General features: G+C 53.8%; 1 protein-coding gene and 1 long non-coding RNA gene across 2 annotated transcripts in view; one reads left to right on the top strand and one right to left on the bottom strand.

The window, feature by feature from the left end:
- LOC136329069 (uncharacterized) overlaps window positions 1–1,816 on the bottom strand; it is a 29,677-nt gene extending 27,861 nt beyond the window's left edge. Inside the window, exon 1 of the long non-coding RNA XR_010730150.1 lies at window positions 1,479–1,816. This is a non-coding gene — a long non-coding RNA (uncharacterized lncRNA). The remainder of the gene's footprint in view (window positions 1–1,478) is intronic.
- A 502-nt stretch (window positions 1,817–2,318) lies between these two features.
- Window positions 2,319–4,901, top strand: FOXD2 (forkhead box D2). Its single transcript, XM_066265017.1, has one exon. It carries the CDS (start codon window positions 2,358–2,360, stop codon window positions 3,870–3,872), a length of 1,515 nt encoding a protein of 504 aa, XP_066121114.1. The 5' UTR covers window positions 2,319–2,357; the 3' UTR covers window positions 3,873–4,901.
- Window positions 4,902–20,833: the final 15,932 nt, after the last annotated feature.

Here is a 20,833-nt window from a genome sequence, read left to right as displayed (position 1 = left end):
AGCCCAGAGGAGTTGTGCTCACAAGTTACATGCAGCCAGATATGCCTTTTATCCTCCTGGCTCAGGAGGATGAAGAACTCTATCATGAGGAGTCTACAAGAGTTGCATCCAGCCCTAGTCTTGTTGGAGCTGTGGAACTTAAGAGTTACGTTTACACTAGGTTATTCGGTATATTGGAGGCTGCTGTTGGTGAAAGGAAGAATTCATCCACTCTCACATCAACCCTGCTGAGATAAGCCTGCAGCGGCTGCAAATTCCCTCCTGCTCTCCTCCCAGCACTTATCTACAGGGGACCTAATTCAGCACAGCGCCTGGAGACCGAAGCGGTAACCCAGCCAGTCAGGGGGCTGGACCAGGTAGGAGACTACACCACCTCCAACTCCTTTCTTTCTCCCTAAGAGTTTCCAAAGTGCTTTCAATACCATCTCCAAAAGTAGCCCAGAACGATTTGGTTACTTTTGCGTATTAGTCACGACCAAGGTGTTTTTCATCTCATTTTAAGAGAAAGAAACACAGGCACAAAGAGTTATAAAACTTATCCAAGGTGGTAAAGCTGGTAAGTACAGGATTGGGACTCCTGAAGCCTGGCTCCAGGCTTCCTGCTCTTAACTACCAGGCAAAGAAAGAAACTAAGGCTGGGAAGGGTAAGTAACCTGCTGACTGTCAGCGCTGTGACTGTGAAGAGCAGCTGGGTCTAAGGCCTCGCGTGTCCGAGCCTTGGCCACTGCGCGGCGCTGTCGGGGCAGCAGCCCGTCCGCCCGCTCAGTTCCTGCCCACCTCCAGTGCCCTTCTCCCCTTTCACCTCTCAGTTGTTGAGATGGGCCCAGCCTGAGCTGGTGCGACTCGTTGCTGGGTTCCCGAAGGGAGAGTAAAGGGAGAAAGAGGCCGAATGAACCCAGAGGTAAAGGAACCCAGCTGGAGAGGAAAAGGGCACAGGACCAACCTGTGTGCACAAGATTCTGAGAGATGAATGCAACACCGGCCCGCGGCTGCCGTCAGGGTTCGTTGAGGGAGGTCTCCGTAGGAGTCCCGCTGCCGGTCTGTAGAGCCTACCCGTCCAGCCAGAAGGGGGGGGGGGGCAGCATTTCAGTGCGACTCGAAGTAGGGGTGGAAGGAAAACTGAGCGAGGGATTCCCAGACCCACAGACAGACCTCGAGGCAAATCCAGGGTTTCCACAGGAAACGGAGACAAGGATTGACCAAAGGCAAGAAAGGCACAGAATCACAGAGCCTGAGACAAACGGATACTGAGACACAAAACCGCCCGAGTGCAAGCAAACCCAGAGTGATGGCCGGGACCGCGCTCCCGGACTGCGGGCGCCGCGAAGAAGCTTCGGGGAGGGAGCGACGCGCGGGCAGCGCACTCCCCGGGTCTCCCACGCAAACCCCTGCCTCCGGAGTCCAGTGCGGCGGCCAGGGGGACGGTGGAGGGGTCCCTGCCGTGTCGGACAGAGAGGGGAGCAGTCGGAATCCCTCACCTCTCCGAGGCCCGAGCCTGAGAGCTCTTCGCGATTACTCAAGTGCGTCCCCCCTTGGGCCGGAAGCCGCCCCGGCTCCCGCCGCGTTGGTCTCGGGGTCTCAGGCCCCCGCTAGCACTCCAGCTGGGTTTCGGCCTCAGTGGTCCCGGCGCTGCCGTGGGGAGAGGTGATGGGTGGGGGCTGTCTCTACTTCTCCCGGCTTTGGCTGGGAGCCCGCGGGAACCTTACCCTCCAGGGTCTGAGCGCACAGAAGGCAGCGGTTCCAGGAGGACTGGGGGATCTTCGGGGAAGAGGAGGACCCGCCTCCCGCCTGAGCCGAGCTCCCGCCTGAGCCGAGCTCCCGCCTGAGCCGAGCTCCCGCCTGAGCCGAGCTCCCGCCTGAGCCGAGCTCCCGCCTGAGCCGAGCTCCCGCCGCGGCGGCTGTGGGTTCCCGCCGGGCCCCTCCACCGAGCCACTCCGCCCGCCCCCTCCCGCCCCGCCCCGCACGGCTCAGGGAGCTCCGCCCCGGGCTCGAGCTCTTCCGCCTTAAGCAGCCGCTAGGCGAGGGACGAATTCCCCGGCCCCCCATCCCCGGGGGACCGGGGGCCAAGACTAGTCAGGGTGAGAGGAGGCCTCAGCTCCTTCCGGGTGCAGGCCCCGGCGCGGGTTCCCGGGGCAGCCGAGAGGGCCACCAGCCGAGCGCTCCCCGAGAGGCGAGAGCGGCGAGTTCGGCCACGAGGGGGCGCTGCGGAGCCGGGGTACACCCCTCCCTGCCCGCCTCAGTCCCCCGCCCCCTCCCCGCCCGCGCGCAAAACACACTCGCCCCAGAGGCAGCGCGGCGGAGCCGGAGCCGCGGCCGAAGCGAAGCCGGAGAACGGCGGCGGCGGCGGCGGCGGCACCATGACCCTGGGCAGCTGCTGCTGCGAGATCATGTCCTCCGAGAGCTCCCCGGCCGCGCTATCCGAGGCGGACGCAGACATAGACGTGGTGGGCGGCGGCGGCGGCGGCGGCAGCGGCGGGGGGGACCTCCTTGCCCGCTCCGGGCCCCGGGTCCCCCGGGACGTGCTCCCTCACGGCCCCGAGCCTCCCTCGGAGGAAGCCGAGGCGGACGCGGCTGAGGAAGAGGAGTCGGGCGGCTGTTCGGACGGCGAGCCCCGCGCACTAGCGCCCCGGGGGGCGGCGGCCGCGGAAGGAAGCCCCGGGCCAGGCGCGGCGGCGGCGGCCCGAGGCGCGGCGGGGCCTGGGCCGGGACCGCCGTCGGGGGGCGCGGCGACGCGGAGCCCGCTGGTGAAGCCGCCCTACTCGTACATCGCGCTCATCACCATGGCCATCCTGCAGAGCCCCAAGAAGCGCCTGACGCTGAGCGAGATCTGCGAGTTCATCAGCGGCCGCTTCCCCTACTACCGGGAGAAGTTCCCCGCCTGGCAGAACAGCATCCGCCACAACCTCTCCCTCAACGACTGCTTCGTCAAGATCCCCCGCGAGCCGGGCAACCCGGGCAAGGGCAACTACTGGACGCTGGACCCGGAGTCGGCCGACATGTTCGACAACGGCAGCTTCCTGCGGCGCCGCAAGCGCTTCAAGCGGCAGCCCCTGCCGCCGCCGCACCCGCACACGCACCCTCACCCGGAGCTGCTGTTGCGCGGCGGGGCGGCGGCGGCGGCGGGGGACCCCGGCGCCTTCCTGCCGGGCTTCGCCGCTTACGGCGCCTACGGCTACGGCTACGGGCTGGCACTCCCCGCCTACGGCGCCCCTCCTCCGGGCCCGGCTCCGCACCCGCACCCGCACCCGCACGCCTTCGCTTTCGCCGCCGCCGCCGCCGCCGCCGCGCCTTGCCAGCTGTCGGTCCCCCCGGGGCGCGCGGCTGTGCCTCCCCCCGGACCTCCGACGGCCTCGGTGTTCGCGGGCGCGGCCTCGGCTCCGGCCCCCGCGCCCGCCCCAGGCACAGGGTCGGGCCCGGGCTCGGGCCCCGCAGGCCTGCCCGCCTTCCTGGGCGCAGAGCTGGGCTGCGCCAAAGCTTTCTACCCCGCGTCCCTGAGCCCGCCCGCGGCCGGCACCGCGGCCGGCCTGCCCACCGCACTCCTGCGCCAGGGCCTCAAGACGGACAGCGGCGGCGGCGGCGCAGGTGGCGGGGCCGGCGGGGCCGGGCAGAGGCCTTCCTTCTCCATAGACCACATCATGGGCCACGGCGGCGGCGGGGCGGCGCCCCCGGGCGGAGGCGAGGGCTCGCCGGGGTCGCCCTTCGCGGCGGCGGCGGGCCCCGGGGGTCAGGCCCAGGTCCTGGCCATGCTGACTGCCCCAGCGCTGGCCCCGGTGGCGGGCCACGTCCGCCTCTCGCACCCCGGGGACGCCCTCCTGTCCTCGGGGCCCCCGTTCGCCGGCAAGGTCGCGGGTCTCAGTGGCTGCCACTTCTGACCGCGCCGGGCCCGGGGCCGCGTAGGCCCGCGCTGCTCAGCCTCCTCCCCCGGGAGCGCCTCGGCCCCAGCGGAACTCAGGGAGTCTATTTATGCAGAGTCTGCAGACCGTGGGCCGGCGCGGGGCCTGGCTCCCGCTCAGGATCGCGGCGGCAGTTGGGACGAAGCGGGCTCCGCCGCTCAGGGAGAGGCCCGAGTCGGCGCGACGAGGTCGCAGGCCGCGATGCCACCCAGTGTGCGCAGAAAGAGGGAGCGGGGGCGCCTCCTCCGTCCCCGGCCTCGGCGCCCCGGGCGGCCCCGGAAGAGCGCTCTGCCCGCTGCCCTCCCAGGCCCTGCGGATCCCGCCGGAATCACCGACCACGCAGAGAGGTCCTCCTCTCTGTCTCTCCTTCACTCCTTCCCCATCTTTGAGGCCCTGCTTGTCCGATAATATAATTTAAAGACACCTATTATCTGCTTCGTGCTTACAAGAAAAATTCAACTTGTTTTCCAAGGAAGTTCGTTCTCTCTGAAACCCAAAGCTGTGTCTACGCAGGTGAAGCTGAAGGGAGCGGTGCAGCGAGGGGTCTCCGCGTTCCCTGCGGAAACCCCGGATCCCACTCCACTGGGGGGGACAGCCTTCCTCTTTTGTGTTGGGGTGCTTTTGAAGGAACTTTTCCCCTTTCCTGTGGCCGGCTGGGTCCAGCCAACCAGGGCCAGCAGCCCTGCCAGCGTTCTGCTCTGTCCCAGGCCCTCGGATATTTATTGTAGCTAAAGGCGATGAGTTTGGGGTGGGAGAGGAGGTCTGGGTCAAGGACTGGAGAGATGGGGGGTGGGGTGGGCAAGGGCACATCCTGTGGCAGGGGGTCCTGTAATTATGTGTAAATATCTGTACAGCGGGCTGCTATCTGCGTTCTGTGTCCACTGGGTGTGCATTGATCTAGACTTCTCCACTCTGAGGAGACTGTGAAATCGTCTGATGGTTTGTGTGGAAGAAAAGAAAAATCTGTTTCCCACCCACTCCCCGTTGGTGTCAATTGAATAAATGTTTGTGAACTCCAGCAGTCACCAGCTCTGTCTGCTTACCTGAACTCCCCTTTTTACCTAGGGGGGCTCTCACAGAAGAACCCCGTTTTCAGGCAGAAGTGGATTGAGGAAGGGCCATGGACAGCCCAGGCTGTCAGAGAAAGGCTTGGGTTTATCAGGTCTGAAGGAAACAATGGCCTTGGTCTTCGCTGTTAATGGGCCAGGACTCAGGGAGGCCTGTGCCCCCTCCAGCACTTTCAGTTTTGCTCTGGTCCAGGAAAGTTTCTGGGGTCCTGCAGTTTCAAATGCACCTGGGGAGACTCATCTCCCTTGAGTTCAGACTTTAGGTGGGCCGGGCAGATCTGGGTGTCCAGTGCTCATGAATACTACACCCATTAAGTACAATTTGAATGTCTGTCCCTTGATGCGTTTTCTGTGTGCTTCCATGTGCGGGGTCTTTTATGGAGCTTGTGATTTGTGTATGTCTGGGTTGTCACGTATCTGTGCCTTGTCCTTTTGGGGGGAGTGAGTTGTATTTCAGAATATCTGTGTTTTAATTTATATGGGTGTCCATGAATGTGTATCTCTGTGATTCTGTCACTATCTCTTTCCGTGTCCCTAAAAAGAGAGAGGTTTCTGTTGTCACTGTAGTCTCCATTGATCCCCCCCCCATCCACGAGCAGTTGAAGTAAAAGGCTTGAATTGGGGACAATGAACCCCCTCTCTTTTCCAGTGTGAGGGGGTTAGAGGCGTGCTGTGTGCTAAGAGAGAGTGTCAATGTGGTCCTGCTCTGTTAGGGGAAACTTCCTCAACCCTTGAGCCATGCTCACGTCCAGAACCTATTGCTGGAGTGCAAAGCCATTGGGCTGTCTAGTGTCTTCCATAAGCCGTTTGAGTCTCCCAGCTGGCTGCGTTATCTGTACCTGGGATTCCCAGTGGCCAGACTTGGAACTATGTTGGTTTGGCAATGGTTTGGGTGAAACAAAAATGTTACTTTGTAGCTCTTTTCTCTACATTTGACTGAGGTCATAGCAGAGGAGTATTATGGAGGTGCAAAAGGGAATTCAGCCTTCACAGGAAGTAGGACACATGCAGAGGATGAAGATTGGGAGACAAATGAGACAGAGAAGGAAGAAGACAGATGTAGAGAACTTGAGCGGGGCAGGCAGGAAGAAGTCATACAGGTCTCTTAAATCAGATTCCCAGGCGTTAGGAAAGGAGGAGGAAGAGGACAGAGTGCCCTATAAGAAGAGGGTCAGAATCAGGATCGAGTGGGAAGACTGCACTAAGGGAGAGTGATGGGGGATGCTAAGGCTCCCAGCCCCCTTCCCCAGTGGAGAAGGGACAGGGTTCCAGTTGCATATGGTAAATGCAGCCCTTCTGTCAGAGGTGAGGTACCCTCTCCTCCATCTTGTTGAGAGATTGAGAAGTGGAAGGAGAATGAATGCAGTGGGCTTTCCCCCCATGGTTTTATCAAACAATCCAATAGATGTAAGGTTAAATTCAATGGTAAAGAGGGAATGGCTGTTAATACTGTGATTATGGTCTCTGGCTGGCTGCTTGGTTGCTGAATTTGATTTCACTTGTTTTCACTTGAGAAAGGTTGAACGTGACTGTATGTTTGCCTGCAGTAAAACACATTGTGGCTTAGATGATCTCATTAACCATGAATATGTCACTCCCAGCTATTGAGCTTCAAGTAAAAGTTTTGTCTATTAGTTTTTCCTCTCTAGAAGAGAAAAATTAAGTCAACCAGAATTCAGATATGATGATGGATAGATGAGCTACTTCCACAACTGCTACTTCAAGGAGAAGGAGCAAATCCTGGATTTTTCTGTTTGTCTTTGTGAAAGTATTTATGTGAATTTATCTGAGTGTGTTGCTTGGTGTTTATATACATGTTAGAGGGTCCTTCCATATCAAGAAAAGGTAGAAATAAGAGGACTGGGGAGATGTGAAACACACCCTTTCAGGGGCTTCTAGGGAGCTTGGGACCTCAGACCCCTGACTTAGAGTTTCCCTGGGAGACAAGAAGGCCAGATATATGCTAGATATAATGGTGGCCAAGTACTGGCATCCAGAAAAAAGCCAGCTAGCCTTGAAAATGATCAGAAAAAGATTTGCTGAGAGATCTATGGGATGAAAGCAGGGGTGAAAGAAGATTTTTGGAATTTGGGACCCCTTTAGGTTGTATGGGCCAGGAACTTGTTAATTAGGAGCTGGCATGGACCCACCAGGGACCTGGACTGCAGGGAGGGGCAAGGAGAAAAATGAGAGAATTGCAGATTTGTCTGGTAGGGTCAGTTCTCAGGCTCCCACCCCCTGCAGACTAGAGGGGCTCTGTATGTGGCTCCCTCCGCACAGGTTGTGCCCAGTGAAGGCGGGTTAGTTAGTAGGCTAGCATTCCGTGAAGAGAAATAGGCCATCCCATCTCCAGCGTCTCCTGTGGGTCCTACCGCTGTCTGGGTGGAGATAGCTGTGCCTTGGTCATCGTAGGCCCCAACAATCGATGACAATAATAAGAAGATATCCAGGGCACACCTTCATCTCTTGAGGTGAGAAAAAAAAAATGCTAACAAATCGGCTTGGGGTTCACAGAGTGCTGGCGAGAGCCGGCAGTTTAAAGGGGAAGAAAATTGGCGAATTTCTCTGGTCAATTTCACTTTATTTCGTTCAATTTCGTTCAATTTCTTTCCGTTTCATCCTGCGCCGGGAAGCCCCAGGCCATAAGGAGGGGGAGGAGGGACCTTTCCGGGCAGAATATCCCCCATCTTTCAGATTTACTTTCTATAGCTGAGGATTCTCGTCTAACTGGTATTCTTTCAGCTACAGCTAAGGGCAGTTATTTTATTTTATTCAAGGATATTTGGTTTGGGTGATCGAGGCACATCGATGAGCCTCTTCTTCCTATGTCTCTCTTGCAGCCCAATTAAAGCAGTTAATTCTTTTCACCGCCGATTCTTCCCCATCTTTCTTTCTCCTGGGGCACCCCAGACCACCCAGGAGCGGGAGTTGAGGTGGGGGCGGACACTTCCCCTCCATATCCAATTTGTTCTCTCCACAGCAGGCGCGTCTTCGTGGTTACAAAGCGCTTTTCCCCTGATGACTTTTTTCCCCTTTTCAAAAACACTTCACTCTCTCCCCTTCAACTAGCAACCCTCCCCAGGCCCACCCCTCCTCCTCCTCCTCTTCTCGGGTTTATTTAAACTTCGCCTGCTCCAGCACCGCCGCAGCGCGCACTTTAATGAAGTTGAAGGCTCGGTGAGCCCGGCTGAAGAGGGTTTGGAATCTGTTGAAAGGGGCGTTTTGTGACACTGATTGCGGCGGGGGTGGGGAGCGGTCGCGGACCAGACAATGACCGATCAGTCCGGTTTTCCTCCGCATCGGGTCAGGCGAATAAAGGCGCCGACGCTGTTTAAACGAGAGACCTTGCAGAAGAAAGGGATAAAAGATTCTGAGTGTGGAGCGTGCCTCGTTGGATTTCTAGCTTAGGGGCGAAGGGAGGAGGCAGCTCGCAGACGGTCTTAATGGACGCGGTTCAGAATTTAATTCAAACCCTGCGCATCCGGCCAAAAAGAAGCAGGAGAGTTTGGGTTTGCACCTAAATTATTCGAATACGTGATTCAAAAGGGGGTGTGTAGGCTGGGACCTGGAGATGTGTCCAGGAAGACCATCCAGAATGATGAGAATCAGCTCAGATTTCTGGAGAAACGGTGAAAGAAAACTAAAGATGTGCTGCGGTCGTACAGTATAATTAAGTCTCCTAAGCTTTTTGTCTATCAGGGCACTTGAGAGCAACACAAATGTTCACTGGAGCTTGGACGCGGAATTATTCCCTGTTCTTTAAGGTCGGCACAGACACGTATCAACATAGAAAGCTGGAGACGGAGGTTCCCAGCTCTGGTTTCTGTAACGCATTTTTCCGCGAGCTGGTGGGCGCGGCGCGGGGCGGAGCGGGCACCGCCTCCTTTCGTGGCCGAGCGAGCCGAGCAGCTGGAAGCCGCGGCTGCTTCAGAGGCCGGTGGCTACAAACTGCTGCGGAAGGCGAGCGCGCCTCTGTGCTGTCCGCGCCTCGGGGGCGGACTGGGCGCCGATTACCTCGGGGTTGTTTCCGACCTTCGCTGGGCTCCCAGCTCCGAATCCCGGCTCTCTGCGGAGCGCTCTCTTTTCGCTCCATACGGACTCGGAGCGGAGGTCGCTCGCAGTCCGCGCCTTTGCCTTCTCCGGTGCGGCAGGGATCTGCGCGGAGAGTCCTCCTCACGGCCATGCCAGCCTCCTGGCGGCAACTTCGTTCTCCTGGACGTGGTCGACAGGCTCTCGGTCTTGAGAGGTCGCATCTTGCCCGACCCCTCGCCGGCCCCAGCCCAGCTATTCCGCCGAACGCTGCTCCGGACCCGTGCGCGTCAGGCCCCGCACGCGCGGGCGCCGGGCGAGAAGCGCAGAGCAGTCACCACCCGGGGCCTGCGCGTTTTGATGTGGGAAGCCTGGGCCTTGGTGCTCTCTGCTTGTTTCCCTGAAGTTGGAAATCGCCCGCAACTGGTCCCACCTCCGGGTCATTTCTGTCTATGCAATTAGAAATACCTTTGGAATTGCAGTTGCAGGGATTTTAGGACTAAAAAGGATGAATTATTTGGGGATGGGGGGAGGACAAAACATTTATATTTGTCTCTTTCATCCGTAAAAATCACCGCGGCCCTGAAAAGCGTATTTCAAATAATGTGTATTAACACTGCTCGTGTGTGTGTGTGTGTGTGTGTGTGTGTGTGTGTGTCTTGGGGTGGAGGTCGCAGAGGGTACGAGAGTGGGGCTTATTGTCCAAGTTAATTCGCGGGGCCTCTCCCACAAGGGGCCTCGCTTTTCTCCCTTCTCTCCCAGCAGGTGTCGGTACCTTCAGTACTCCTCGCTTAGATGCCCCATCCCATTCAGATATTGACGGGCCGGGTCCCCGCTGGGTTTGCGGAGACTACTGCCACCCTACACCCACCCCGACTCATTCTTTCCTTTCCTTCGGGTTGCTTCTTCTCTTGGGCCCAGTGGGTTCTCATTTCAGTGGCGAGTTCAATGCAAATGTCCCGTCTTTTTTTTTTTTTTTTTTTTAGTTATTTCCACTTGCCCTGAGTCACCCCAGTCTAAGAAGGCAGTTGGTGAGATTATTGCTTCAATTAGCTCCAGAGCCAGCTGGAAGAGCCTTAGAGGGGTTTGAAGACCAACGGCTCTACTTTCTGCTTTGGAGCGGAAGGTACCAGGTTAAGATCACACAGAGATTCTGTTGCAAAGCCCAGAGTGCATTCAACGACCTACCATTAGCTTGTAAGCATCATCACAAACAGTTTAACTCTGGTAGTTGATAAAGCTGATAACGGAAGCAAAGGAAAAACAAGTGATTACTACTATATTTGAGGTAAAAATGTGTTTGTTGTTTTAAGAGTTAAAGGTGGTAGATTTCCCTTTTATGATGATGGTTCCAGGTACAAGGAGTTGATTCCGGGAGCTGGAAGCACCGGTGGGCGGGCTTAGTACTCAGCTCCCCAAGTCCCGGCCGTGCCAGCCAGGCGTACTTCACGGAGGCCAAGGCAGGCTAGAGGATAGTGACCCCTCTAAGTGTCCTTTTGCAAACCCATGGGTCTTCCATATAGCAATGTGAGGGCAGGTGGACTGCAGGGCCCCTTCCTGGTTCTGATGTGCCCCAGGCAGTTACTCGGGCCTCAGATCCACATCTCCCAACTTGATCCTTCAGTTTCTCTTTTAACCACTTGAAGAGTGTGAGGCCAGCATCAGGGCTGTCCCTGTCAAAGAACAGTTTCCCGTATGGGGAATTACCTAGTAAGGGCCATACACAGGTGAGTTCATCTGCCTCTAGCCCTGGAAAACTCTTTACTCTGACTCCTTCCTTCCATCCACAAATATTTATTGAGAACATGTTGTGTGCTGCATGGTATACTTGAGGTGCAAGCAGCAGATATCTGCCTAGCGTCATTACAAGCCCTTTAACTCTGGTGGTTGATAAAACTGATAATGGAAGCAAAGGAAAAACAAATGATTACCACCATATTTGAGATAAAAAGTGTTTGTTGTTTTAAGAGTTAATGGTAGTAGATTTCCACTTCATGATGGTGGGCCCAGGTATCACAGACCGTAGGTGTGTAAGTGCGTTTTGGGTATCTGAGGATCCACGGCTGTGTATATGTTTGTGTTTGAGAGGCGACTAGTAAGTGTCAGTGTGTGGGTGACTGTGCTTGCGGGTGAATATTTGTGAATGACCGTGTGTGCTAACATGTATATTTGTGACTGTATCAGTGTGAATCCCAGAATGTGGTGGCCCCTCTTCCTGAGTTGGCTGGGGCAGAAGCTGGAGGGCTATGGGTGTGGAGGACTGGGGGTAAAGCATTAGAAAAGGATCTCTGCAGAGGTGGGAGGAGGAGGACTGATTTCTGAACCTCTTCCATTATTCTTCTTGCAAAGACTGGGACCTGCCCACCTTCTATCTACTTCCCTTCCCACTGTAGACGAAACTGGGAATTCAGAGTACCCAGTGAAGTCACTGAGGGGCCCAGTGACTTGGCCCGCAGGAGCAGGCTGGCTTCCTACCAAAGCTCCCATATTTCCCATTCCTGCTGTTGTCCAGTCCCGTTAGCCTGCCTTGGGTTCAGGATGGATCCAGGTTGTGCCAGAATGGCTAAGACGCTCTATTATCTTGACTGTGACCTGCTCTCCTGACAGGTGCTGTGAGCATCCTCTCTTCTAGACTGCACAGTCATACTTGGTCATGGTCCTAGAGGGCTTTGGAGCCTTTCTTTCCATTCCCAGTTAACTATTCTCCTGCAGTGAGAGGGTGGGTGCAGTTTGTATCACTTGCAAGGTTCCAAGTCTGATATTGAACTGATGGGAAACAGGTCTGGAGGAGGGGTGAGGATGGGGCTTGCCTGAAGTTGCTCAGCAGGATGCAGATGGGAAGTGAGAGTCTGCAGCCTCTATGTACAAGCATTGATCATTGAAGCTTTTTGGCTAGATATTTTGAGGAAAATAAAAACCTAGCATCTCTCCTTGTACTCTAGGGAAACCTCAAGTGTCTGAGCTATAGATGCTTCTGAATCCACCCTCCTTTCTAGTGGCAGGAAAGTTGATGCAGGTGTGGAAGAGTAGACAATTATCTGAATAAATCAGGGCATGAGATAGGTTTCCCTTAGGCAGTTGGGTCATGGGTAGGGAGACATTGTGGGTGAGCAATAGAAGCTGATTGTGCTCCACCCTACTCTGCATTCTCAATCTTTCCCCTCAGCCCCAGGCCAAAGGAGGTTGGCAACCAGCTTGACTTAGAGCAGGGGTCCCCAAACTTGTTACACAGGGGGCCAGTTCACTGTCCCTCAGACCGTTGGAGGGCCGGACTATAAAAAAAACTATGAACAAATCCCTATGCACAGTGCACATATCTTATTTTAAAGTAAAAAAACAAAACAGGAACAAATACAATATTTAAAATAAAGAACAAGTAAATTTAAATCAACAAAATGACCAGTATTTCAATGGGAACTATGCTCCTCTCACTGACCACCAATGAAAGAGGTGCCCCTTCCGGAAGTGTGGCAGGGGCCGGATAAATGGCCTCAGGGGGCCGCATGTGGCCCAAAGGCTGTAGTTTGGGGACTCCTGGCTTAGAGAAAGAGGTCTGAGGAATGGCCATAGTTTGGGACTAAATAGACTCCAGTTGTCCCAGGCAGTAGCACCCTTCCCTCCCTGCTTCTAAGAGTTTGCTGTAGGCAAATATGTCGGCCAATCTGCTCACCTGGCTACTCCAAGCGTTGCTTCCTGTGCACCATCTGACTCCAGGACTTTCACACAGTGGAGAAAAAACGAAGAACATCCTGGCTATCTAAGCCTAAGACTGTCCTGGTGGAACCATTCCTTCCTGTGTCCAGATGTGCTGGCCAAACTTCTGGGATCTGAGGGATGGGGGTGTAGGCCAGTGTGTGTGTGTGTCTTTGTGTGTGTGTGATGTGCTTGTGTGTAGCACAGGAATTCTGAATTATACTTACCCCTGGAATGTACCAGAGCTTTGATAACTCTTTCCTCTTCTGTCTTGGTTTTCATTTTAGCACCTACCTTGAAGATGATTAATTATCCAATACTTGGTGCATAGGAGGGGAGAGGATTCCTGAATCTAGCCAGGCTGCTGGCTCTCTGTGACTGGACCAGTACCTCCCACAGTCACTGAGCCTCGGTTTCTCTATCTGAGAAATGAAGCTGGAATATGTTAGCCTGGACTTGCCTTCTAGGTCTTGGTCAGTGACTTCTCCCAGCTTCTTCCTTTAGTCTGCTGAAGAGTTCTCATTCCTTCCTCAGCTCCTCTGAGAGAGGGTGCAGGATAAGACAGTGGCTGGCCTGCCTGTGACAGGCTGTTCTGAAACTCTGGAGACAGCCCAGGTGAACGCTCAGTGCTTCTACTGCACACAAGGGTGGTGGGGTGGCTTGGTTCCTTCCTTTCTGGACCCAAGGGGCTTCCACTCTAGACTGGTATTTTTCCTCCCTTGGCAAGGCTACAAAGGGGTGGCCAACTCTCCATGGATGCCTTAGTCCCTCAGTTCTGAGTGGACTTGCCCCCTTTGTGAAAGATGGGGAATGTGGGTAAGTGTGAAGGCGAGTTGCCACCTGGCAGCCTGCTGAACTCTTGCGTGGCTCATGGTGTCTCTATATGGGCACTAGGATAAGGTGACATGGGGGAGGAAGCTGGCCAGAAATATGAAAGGGAGCCTCTACCCAGCTCTGTTCCTCCTGGCCCTGTCCTTTCCTTTCTGGTGAGCCCTTGGGAGCGTTTGACTGACTGTTTGGGGGGAGGTGAGGGAGGCCAGACACTTCATGGGAGTTGGAGAACTCGAACTTGTGTAGGTGGTGGGCCTGGTGTGGGAAGAACAGTCCTTTCCCAAGCAGCATGGGGAAGAGGCTGTGACTCTGCCCCCTTCCCCAATGTCCCCGTCTGAGGACAAACAGAACTTCAGGTTTTGTAGGGTTGTATCAGGAAGTACTCAAAGCCTGGGGCCTGGGAAGGGAAGAGCCATAGCTCTCAGAATGGGTGTTCACAGAGAGGGGACCTGGGGAATGGTAAGAGCAGGAGGGAAAGGGCCACCGGGCTGTGTCTTCGCTTCCCCAGGGCCTGGGGCTGGAGTTTCCCCGTGACTTGTCTCCTCTCTGCTTGCATCTCTGAGTCTTGCTTTCAGATGCGCTCACGCACCAAATTACATTCTCTGAACAGAAAGAACCTCAAACAGGAGTACAAAGAAAATTCAGAAGCAGAAGAATTCTGGATAGCGGAGGTCCGGGAGCTGAGTCCGGGCTGCTTCCCCTGTGCAGGGAGCGTGAGAGGAGAGAGATTCTTGAAACCCTCCAGTTGCAGATCCTGGGCGCTGGCAGAACCCAGCCACCTGGGGGCGCCGCTGGACCCAAAGTACTCGTAGAGCACTGGCGCCAACTGAGGTGACCCCGCCCCGCCCAGCCGGATCTGACCCTTCGTTAGAGACGACTCTCTAACCCAGCACACTCGGTGTTGCAACGCTGCTCACCTAGCGCTAAAAGGAGGTGACCCTGTGCTAACGCGGCGACCCAGCCCTGAGCAGGTCTGACCCTGCGCTAACAGGTGTGCCCCTAAACTGACTGGGGAAGATCAGTCCTAACCTTATGTGCGTGGGCTAAACAGGTTCTTATTATGCTCTCGCTTTCAGTGCTTACTGCATAGATTAGGAGCTGAGGCTGTTCAGTCCTTGTGGAAACATAACTCTCTACACCCCACTCTCACACTGGTCGCTGCTCCATCCGTCTCTCATCTGGCCTTTTAAGCCAATTCTGGGGCTTCCCTTTGAAGAGAAGCCTGGACATGCCCTGCAGCCCTGGGACAAGCAGTTCACAATGTGTGGAAAGTGGCTGAAGGTGGGGAAAGAGAATTCCCAAAGGGAACTGATTCTGTGGAGGCTGGGCATCCTGGACACCAGGGCTCTGAGTGTCTTCCTGTGTCTGAAATCTTTTGACCCAGCATGGGATTTGGTACAACAAATAGTTATTCATTAAAAGAAAAATTCTAGGAGTCCAGTCAACCCTTTGATGAGCCCAAGAATCAATGATCCTATGGTTCATGAATCTGATTGTCCCTCTCTGACCCCAACTTCCCAAGCTTGAGATTAGAGCCTCTCCCCTGTGCTCCTACAACATCTGACTTTTTTTTTTAAAATTAAGTGAGAGGTAGAGAGGCAGAGACAGACTTACACATGTGCCCCGACTGGGATCCTCCCTTCAAGCCCCCTACTGGGCAATGCTTTGACCACCTGGGCCCACTGTTCCATTGCTCAGCAACTGAGCTATTTTAGCGCCTGAGGTGAGGCCATGGAGCCATCCTTGGTGCCCCGGGCCAACTTGCTTGAACCTCGAGCCATGGCTGTGGGAGGGGAAAGGGAAGTGTGAAAAAGCAGATGGTCTCTTCTCCTGTGTGCCCTGACTAGGAATTGAACCCAGCACCTCTATTCACCGGGTGGGTTCTCTACTGCTGAGCCAACTGGCCAGGGCCTACCTGGCACTTTTAAAGAACTGATTATGGTGTTATTTTCTGCTTACTGCTCCATTCACCTCAGTAGACTGGGAGCTCCTTGAGGGTAAGAGTTGAATATATCAATTACTCTGTCCCAGTGCATGGCACAAGGCCTGGCATGTGAGTGAATAAGTCAACCACGAATTAAAGTGAGATTGCCCAAAGACAAGTGGAGTAAATGTGATTCAGAAGTGTGACTTTTTTTTTTTAGATTTTATTTATTAATTTAGAGAGAGAGAGAGAGAGAGAGAGAGAGAGAGAGAGAGAGAGAATGGGAGGGCTGGGGGAAGAGGAGGAAGCATCAATTCCCTTATGTGCCTTGGCCAAACAAGCCCAGGGTTTTGAATAGGCAACCTCAGTGTTTCGGGTCGATACTTTATCCACTGTACCAGCACAGGTCAGGCAGAAATGTGACCCTTAATAAAATAATAACAATCTCTGGTGCCAGGTGTGGTGGGGCAGAGGGAGTGATCACAGCAGTATCCAAGCCAGGGACTAGGGGACCTGATTGAGCCCAGTATAGCAAGATAACCTGAAGGGAGAGGAGGCCCTTACTCAAGCTCAGCTATCTCAATTCTCATCTCTATTCTGGAAGGAGCATGGACGGACAGACACCCTCTGAAGGAGGGGGCCAGAGAACCATCTTCCCTCCATCCCCACTTTCCCATGATGCTGTCCTGGGTTTCCATAGCTGCACAGAGAAGATGAGCACCCCCTGCCCAAGAGCAGGAGCTCCAAGTGCTTGTTGGAGGTGGCGCAGGGTGGGAGAGGAAGGGGGTTTGGGCGGAGGAAGCGGCTTTCAAGGGTATGGGACAAAGAGACTGACTCAGCTGGGACCCAAAGGAGGCATCTTTCACTGGGATTGGAGAGGATTCATATTGTTTTTAACTCCTTTGTGACTTCCAATCTCCTTGGCTACCCAAACTACAGAGACCTAGTACATATTGGTTGGAAAACCAGACTGAGGCAGAATAATCTCAGAGAATGAAATTTAGGCTCCAGTGTGGGAAAGCAGTAGTCTCTTCCTTCCCTGTTAATATACACGGGTGGGAAAACATACGTTAATAGTAATAATAAAAAATATAATACGTCAGTAATACAAAAGTAGAATGTGTTTCATCTACTCACAACTGTAAAACTACTTTTGCCCGCCTTTGTATTTTCCTTAAACATGCATACTCTGTGTGGACCTGGAACAGGCTTGAGAAGGTAAGATAGCTCTGAATCAGATAATTCCCTGAGCACCCACCTGCCTCCCATCTAGCAAACTTTTACTGCCCCTTCCAGGCTTAGTCCACCAGAGAAGTGGGGTGGAGGGTACAGGACCAGAAGGGAATTTATCCAACTTCTTAACCCTGGGGAAACTCATGGTCATGTTGCTAGCTAGCTCTTAGTACTTTAGGTTGGGGCAATAAGTCCTGTGAAGGGGGATGAGGCACAGGAGACTTCCTGCAGGAAGTAGCATTAGAGCTGGGCCTTGAAGGTTGGGGAGAGTTCTGACAGTAGAAGGGTGAGTGTGGGCATCCAGGGCATTCCACTCTTGATGAGCAAGGGCATTTAGGAGAGCTGAAAGGGAGTCCAAAGTTAAGCTGGAAGGTGTACCCTGCGTTCCTCCTGTAATTTAATACATTAAGATTGTTTTTCATCCGTTTCATAAACCAAAGGCTCAATGGTGGTGGTAGTCAGGGTGGGGCACTTTGCTCCACCCAGTTGTTCAGAGACCCAGGACCTTCTAGCTCGGGGCTTCATCATTCTCTAGGGGAGGAGTATTTATGGGTTGTGTGTGTGTATGTGTGTGTGTGTGTGTGTGTGTTGTGGACCCCTTGGGCAGATTAATGAAGCCTGAGGACCCCTAAAAATAAAGATTTTTTTAATGCGTAAAATCCAGTTCACAGAACTGCAAACAAAATCAATTGTATTGAAATTCAAGTATCAAAATATTAAAATTTTAATGCATGTAAAAACAATAGAATAAATTTGTGATATAATAACAAGTTAAATAAGAAAATAGCAATAGGATTAACAGTACAATTACAGTTCACATAAATGGCCTTTAGATATTTCTGCAATGACTTCACACGATACAGAAAAATACCTGTAATTTCTATGGGTGACAAAATTATAGGTATAGGGAATACTGCTGTGCTTTTTTGCATCCCTTATAATTGAATAAAATACCGAATTTTAGTTTAGAGGTTGTAAAAGTAAAGATGAAAAAATTTTTCATCCAAATTTATGGAGCACTCATTCAACAGATTCTCTCCATTGCCCCCTTGGGGGTTGTGGACCCCAGTTCTAGGCCCTTGGCATCCTCCACTGGGTCTTCCTAACTCAGTTATCAAAGGAGGAGAGAGAACAGAAGGTTCTTGAAGAGTTGTTGTACTTTTTTAATAGCCAGGTCTGCAGATGGGAAATATCACTTCTTGACCACTTTCCTTGGCAGAACTCAGTCATATGGCTCCACCTCACTGCGAGGGAGATGGGGAAATTTCATCCCTTTGTGTGTGCGGGAGGAAAAGAGACAGGGCTTGGTGACCACACCGCATTGCCTCTGCCATGCCTCTTTCTAGAGTGTTCTCTGTCCCATTTTCTGTTTTAAAGATCCATAAGAGGCTGTGACTGGCTTTGTTGAAAAATACAGAGTGTGGCCCTGGCTGGCTGGCTCAGTGGATAGAGTGTTGGCCTGGAGTGTGGAAGTCCTGGGTTCAGTTGCCATTCAGGGCGCACAAGAGAAGTGACCATCTGCTTCTCTTCTCATCCTTCTCCTTCTTCTCTCTTTCTTCCCCTCTTGGAGCCAGTGGCTCAATTGGTTTGGGCATGGCCCTGGGCACTGAGGATAGCTCAATTTGATTGAGTGTGTCAGCCTCAAGCACTAAAAATAGCTTGGTTGATTGTAGCATTGGCCCAAGACAGGGTTTGCCAGAAGGATCCCAGTCAGGGCACATGAAGGAGTCTGTCTCACTATCTTATCTCTTCACTTAAAAAATAAAAATAAAAGGGAGGAAAATACAGAGGACATCATCTCTTTACCTTGAAAAGGAAAGAAAGGAAAACAGAGAAAGAGAGAGATATTCCTTAATTCCAAGTCTAGTAAGCCCTGTTCAGTAGGCACAGAGACCTCTGACTCCAGTCTGTGCTGGGTGGGCCCTCTCCTCCCTACTCTCACCTCGGTCCCACCATGTTCCACCCTGTGCAGAGAGGTGACTCAGAACAGTCTTGGCTCCCAGCAGGCTGTGGCATGCCCAGATGGAGGCCCACCCGTGGACCAACCCTGTTCCATCTGCTCCTCTTTCTCTTCACCAGGATTCGTTGGGACTGGTCCACCTTTCGGAATGTGGCTCACTGTGCATGAAAGAGGCCCCTGTGAGTATGTGTGGTAGGGAGAGGAATAAACTAACATTAGCCATACCATTGTCCCTAGGAAAAGTCACCTGAAACCAAACCTGGTAGATGCTTAGTAAGTAAATGTTGATTCGAAGATCTATCTGAATGAATTACTTTCTTTCCCTGGAGGTCTTATGCTTCCTTATCACCTGCATCTTCATTCTTCTGCTTACCCACTTATATTGCAGTAGGTCTGCCAGTGATTTTCCCTTCAGCCAACTCAGATCCTTTGTGGAATGAGGCAGGCCACATAAGCACACGTACATATTAACAATAAAATCTCCACGTGGGCGGATAGCTGCTCCCTGTCATCTTACCCGAATCTCCTGACTTCTCCCCTACTGGCGATCTCCATCAATGAGATGGCTCAAAGATCTCACCAGAAAGCATTTCCACACTCATTGTCTTATTTAGTCCCCACAGGGCCCTTGAGATGGGCATGGGAGTCACTGTTTTCCAGATGAGACGCTGCAGTTCCGTGCCTGGTCACACCGTAAATAGCATCAGGACTTGAACTCAGATCCTCTGACTCCATGGCTCCTCATGCTTTCCCACCCTTACTCTAAGGTGTTCTTTTTCTTCTCCCCACCAGCTTCCTGTTTCTCCTTGGGCCTCCAGTCTGGTCCCTGGCAGGGTGGCTGAGGGAGGTATGTTCACCCCTTCACTGCTCTGCCCATTCAAGGCCCCAGGGAGGTTTCCTTGCGGACTCAGCAGCTTAGACCCTCAGGGCAGGACTGCTTCTCATCAGTGACTCGCTAAGTGACAGGAGGGACCCTGGTCCTGCTGCAGGAGCATTCTAGTGGCCTATCGCTCAGTGCAGCCCTGGGGCTCGTTTGGGCCTCAGTCTCCACATCCACCCTACTAACATTCTTTCTCCCCTCTCATTCTCCTCTCTCCCTTGTCCCCCTCCCCCTGCCCCATTTGGCTTGCTGACCTATCTCTGTGCCCAGTCTGACTCTCCTGGTCACAGGAGGCCTGGACCTCCATCAGCCGCTCAGGTCCTTCTGCTGCCTCCACCCCACAGAACCAGCTCGGCACCCTGCTCAGCACCTCCCGGAAGGGGACTGGGGCTGATCCCTGTCCTCACAGACCAGGCAATGCAGAGGGTTCAAGACAAGCTGTAAACCCATTTCCTCCAGGCTCTCAACCTGCCAGCTTCCAGTCTTGGGCCATCCCCTCGGTGATTATGGATGTTCCTGAATGGATTCTCCTCTGGGCTGATGGGCCCCCGTTCTATCTGCTGCCCTCACGGCACTAGCCCATTCTCATTCCTCTCCCTTACCCCCTGCTCCTTCACCTCTTTCAGAACTGCCTTCCTCGTTGCTCCATTAATAGGGAGGTCTGTGGGGACCTGGTTTCTGTGTGTTTGCTCTCCTTTAGTTATGCAGGGGCAGCCCCACTCTGCAAAAACTCCCTGAGGAGAGGGCCTTCGACAGAGCCTGAATGCTGGGTTTCCTCGTACAGACAGTCACAGAGAGGCGGCTGTGCTTGTGCATGATCACAGGCACAGCCACCCGCCCCACAACTCCCACAGGCACAGCCACCACCCCACAACTCCCACAGGCACAGCCACCCGCCCCACAACTCCCACAGGCACTGACACCCACCCCACAACTCCCACAGGCACAGCCACCCGCCCCACAACTCCCACAGGCACAGCCACCCACCCCACAACTCCCACAGGCACAGCCACCCACCCCACAACTCCCACAGGCACAGCCACCCACCCCACAACTCCCACAGGCACTGACACCCACCCCACAACTCCCACAGGCACTGACACCCACCCCACAACTCCCACAGGCACTGACACCAGAGGTAGAGTCGGGTTCGGGTACGTACACCAGGATGAACATTTTCCAACATACGTAGATGTGTTGCAAATGAACTCTCTAAAAATCTACCACTTAGATAAAACAATGATCAGATACAGGTACATCCAAGTGACAGATGCATTTAATACAACTAAGTGAAAACATATGTTTAGTATTTTTCTGATTTCA

The sequence above is a fragment of the Saccopteryx bilineata genome, chromosome 3, assembly GCF_036850765.1.
Source record: "Saccopteryx bilineata isolate mSacBil1 chromosome 3, mSacBil1_pri_phased_curated, whole genome shotgun sequence".
Lineage (NCBI taxonomy): Eukaryota > Metazoa > Chordata > Mammalia > Chiroptera > Emballonuridae > Saccopteryx > Saccopteryx bilineata.
The sequence above is the reverse complement of the archived record's forward strand: the minus strand, read 5'-3'. Positions and strand labels throughout refer to the sequence as shown.